The sequence below is a fragment of the Talpa europaea genome (genome assembly GCF_964194135.1).
Source record: "Talpa europaea genome assembly, chromosome: 4".
NCBI lineage: Eukaryota > Metazoa > Chordata > Mammalia > Eulipotyphla > Talpidae > Talpa > Talpa europaea.
In genome coordinates this window covers 139,908,583-139,910,371 of record NC_140070.1, presented here as the reverse complement: position 1 = coordinate 139,910,371, position 1,789 = coordinate 139,908,583, and the positions used below count along the sequence as shown (strand labels likewise).

At 51.7% G+C, this 1,789-nt stretch overlaps 1 protein-coding gene across 1 annotated transcript; it reads left to right on the top strand.

Annotated features, from left to right (window-relative positions):
* Positions 1-369: 369 nt before the first annotated feature.
* Positions 370-1,038, top strand: EPCIP (exosomal polycystin 1 interacting protein; the record flags this gene model as incomplete). The annotated part of the gene is made up of 1 exon (XM_084231836.1): positions 370-1,038. Exon 1 carries the CDS (start codon positions 382-384, stop codon positions 1,036-1,038), a length of 657 nt encoding a protein of 218 aa, XP_084087962.1. The 5' UTR covers positions 370-381.
* Between the last annotated feature and the right edge of the window lie 751 nt (positions 1,039-1,789).

The following is a 1,789-nucleotide window of genomic DNA, read 5'->3' as shown; positions in this document are numbered from 1 at the left end:
CAGGAAGTCTGACTTGGGAAGGGGGTGGCGGGGAGGCCTGAGCAAGGGTCTGACAGGTGCTCAGTGCTAGGAACTGGGTGTTCGGTGGATGTGCACCCTCACATCACTGTCTGCCCTGCCCACAGACAGGATGCAGGGTCTCCTCCCAGAGTCTGCTGCCCCTGCTTATGAGCTGGCCTGCTGGTCTCACTGCCAGCGGACACCCTGGAGCTTCATGCCTCACCTGAGCAGAGTTCAGGGATGTGGCTCCTTCCCCCAAAGCTGCATATTTCCCGTGATTCCCTATGTTAAGGAAACTGCTTATTTTTTTTCCTCAGGTGAGTTCCAATGAATCAACTCTGAACGGGGAGACGGCCCATGCGGGCCCACTCTGAGACAAGAATGGCACAGCCTTCTGGGCGCAGCCTCCTGATCAGCCTCCTGGGTGTCTTTGCCCTTGACAGTTTCGCAGGTGGTCAGAGGAACCGCACACTCATTTTCACAAAGGACAGCACCATTCGGAACTGCAGCTGCTCTGCCGACATCCGGGACTGTGACTACAGCTTGGCCAATCTGCTGTGCAGCTGCAGGACTGTCCTGCCGTCTGCCATGGAGGGCGCCAGCTACAACGGCCACCTCACCATCTGGTTCACTGATACGTCCGCCCTGGGCCTCCTATTGAACTTCACACTGGTCCAGGACCTAAAGCTTTCTCTGTGCAGCCCCAACACTCTCCCCACGGAATACCTGGCTGTCTGTGGTCTCAGGAGGCTTCGCATCAGCACGGAGGCCAAGCATCCTGCACCCGAGCAGAGCTTGCTCCTCCATACCGGTGGGGACAGTGACTCCAGAGAGCAGCCCCCGTGGTTACCTGAAGGCTGGCACACATGCATGTATATCTCGTTCCTAGACATGGCGCTTTTCAACAGAGAATCATCCTTAAAATCATATAGTACTGCAAATGTGGCCAGCATCCCCAACGATTTCCCCCAGTTTTCTTTCTTTAAAACCTTCCCAGTACCAAGCAATCAAAGCTACGTAGTCACATTCATTTACTAACACTGCCAGGAACTGCAAACTATGGAGAATCTGGACAAGGAGACTGGGAATCAGGCCATGGTGTCCCCACCCACAACTGGGCCTTTCCCTCAGGCCTAGGCCCAACAGGGGCACACAGACCAACCACCAGTCCTCTCTGCTCCACTCTTTGGCCATCCTGGGGGGCTCTTTTGAAAAACAATAAGGAACCAAAAAACTAACTTGATTCAGAAACATGTCCTAACGGCCAACTAGAGGCTAGGTCTCTTTTCTGACTACCCGTAGACCCATCAGGATGGACACAGCCAGTCACACCAGGGACAGCTGAATGGAGCTCAGAAGAAATATGACTCCCAGGAAAGGTAGCTTCCTTCAAAACACTGCCTTCATTTTCCCCTTCTTTGTTTTATTGCATTGACTAGAATTCCTCCCAGTAGAGAATGGAAGCTCCACAAGATGACTAACTTCTCTTAGACTGGTATTCTCTGCTATCTTGTGAAGAACAGACACCCTGAGGAAGGGCAGTGTTGGGAACATGTTTGTGGGGCAAAGGGGAAGGGCTGAAGCTTGGAGGTAGAACAGGCCTGGTTAGGGTGGGAACTTCAGAAGCGGAAACAGATGAAAATTCGTGATCTCAAAAACCAACTGCACATATTTCAAACATTTGCTGTGAGCAAGGCCCAATCTAGAGAATGTTTTCTTCTAGTCCCCCTCATTCATTTTCTTCTTTTCTTTTTATTTATTCTTTGCCTCCTTCTTTCTTTGTTCCCCT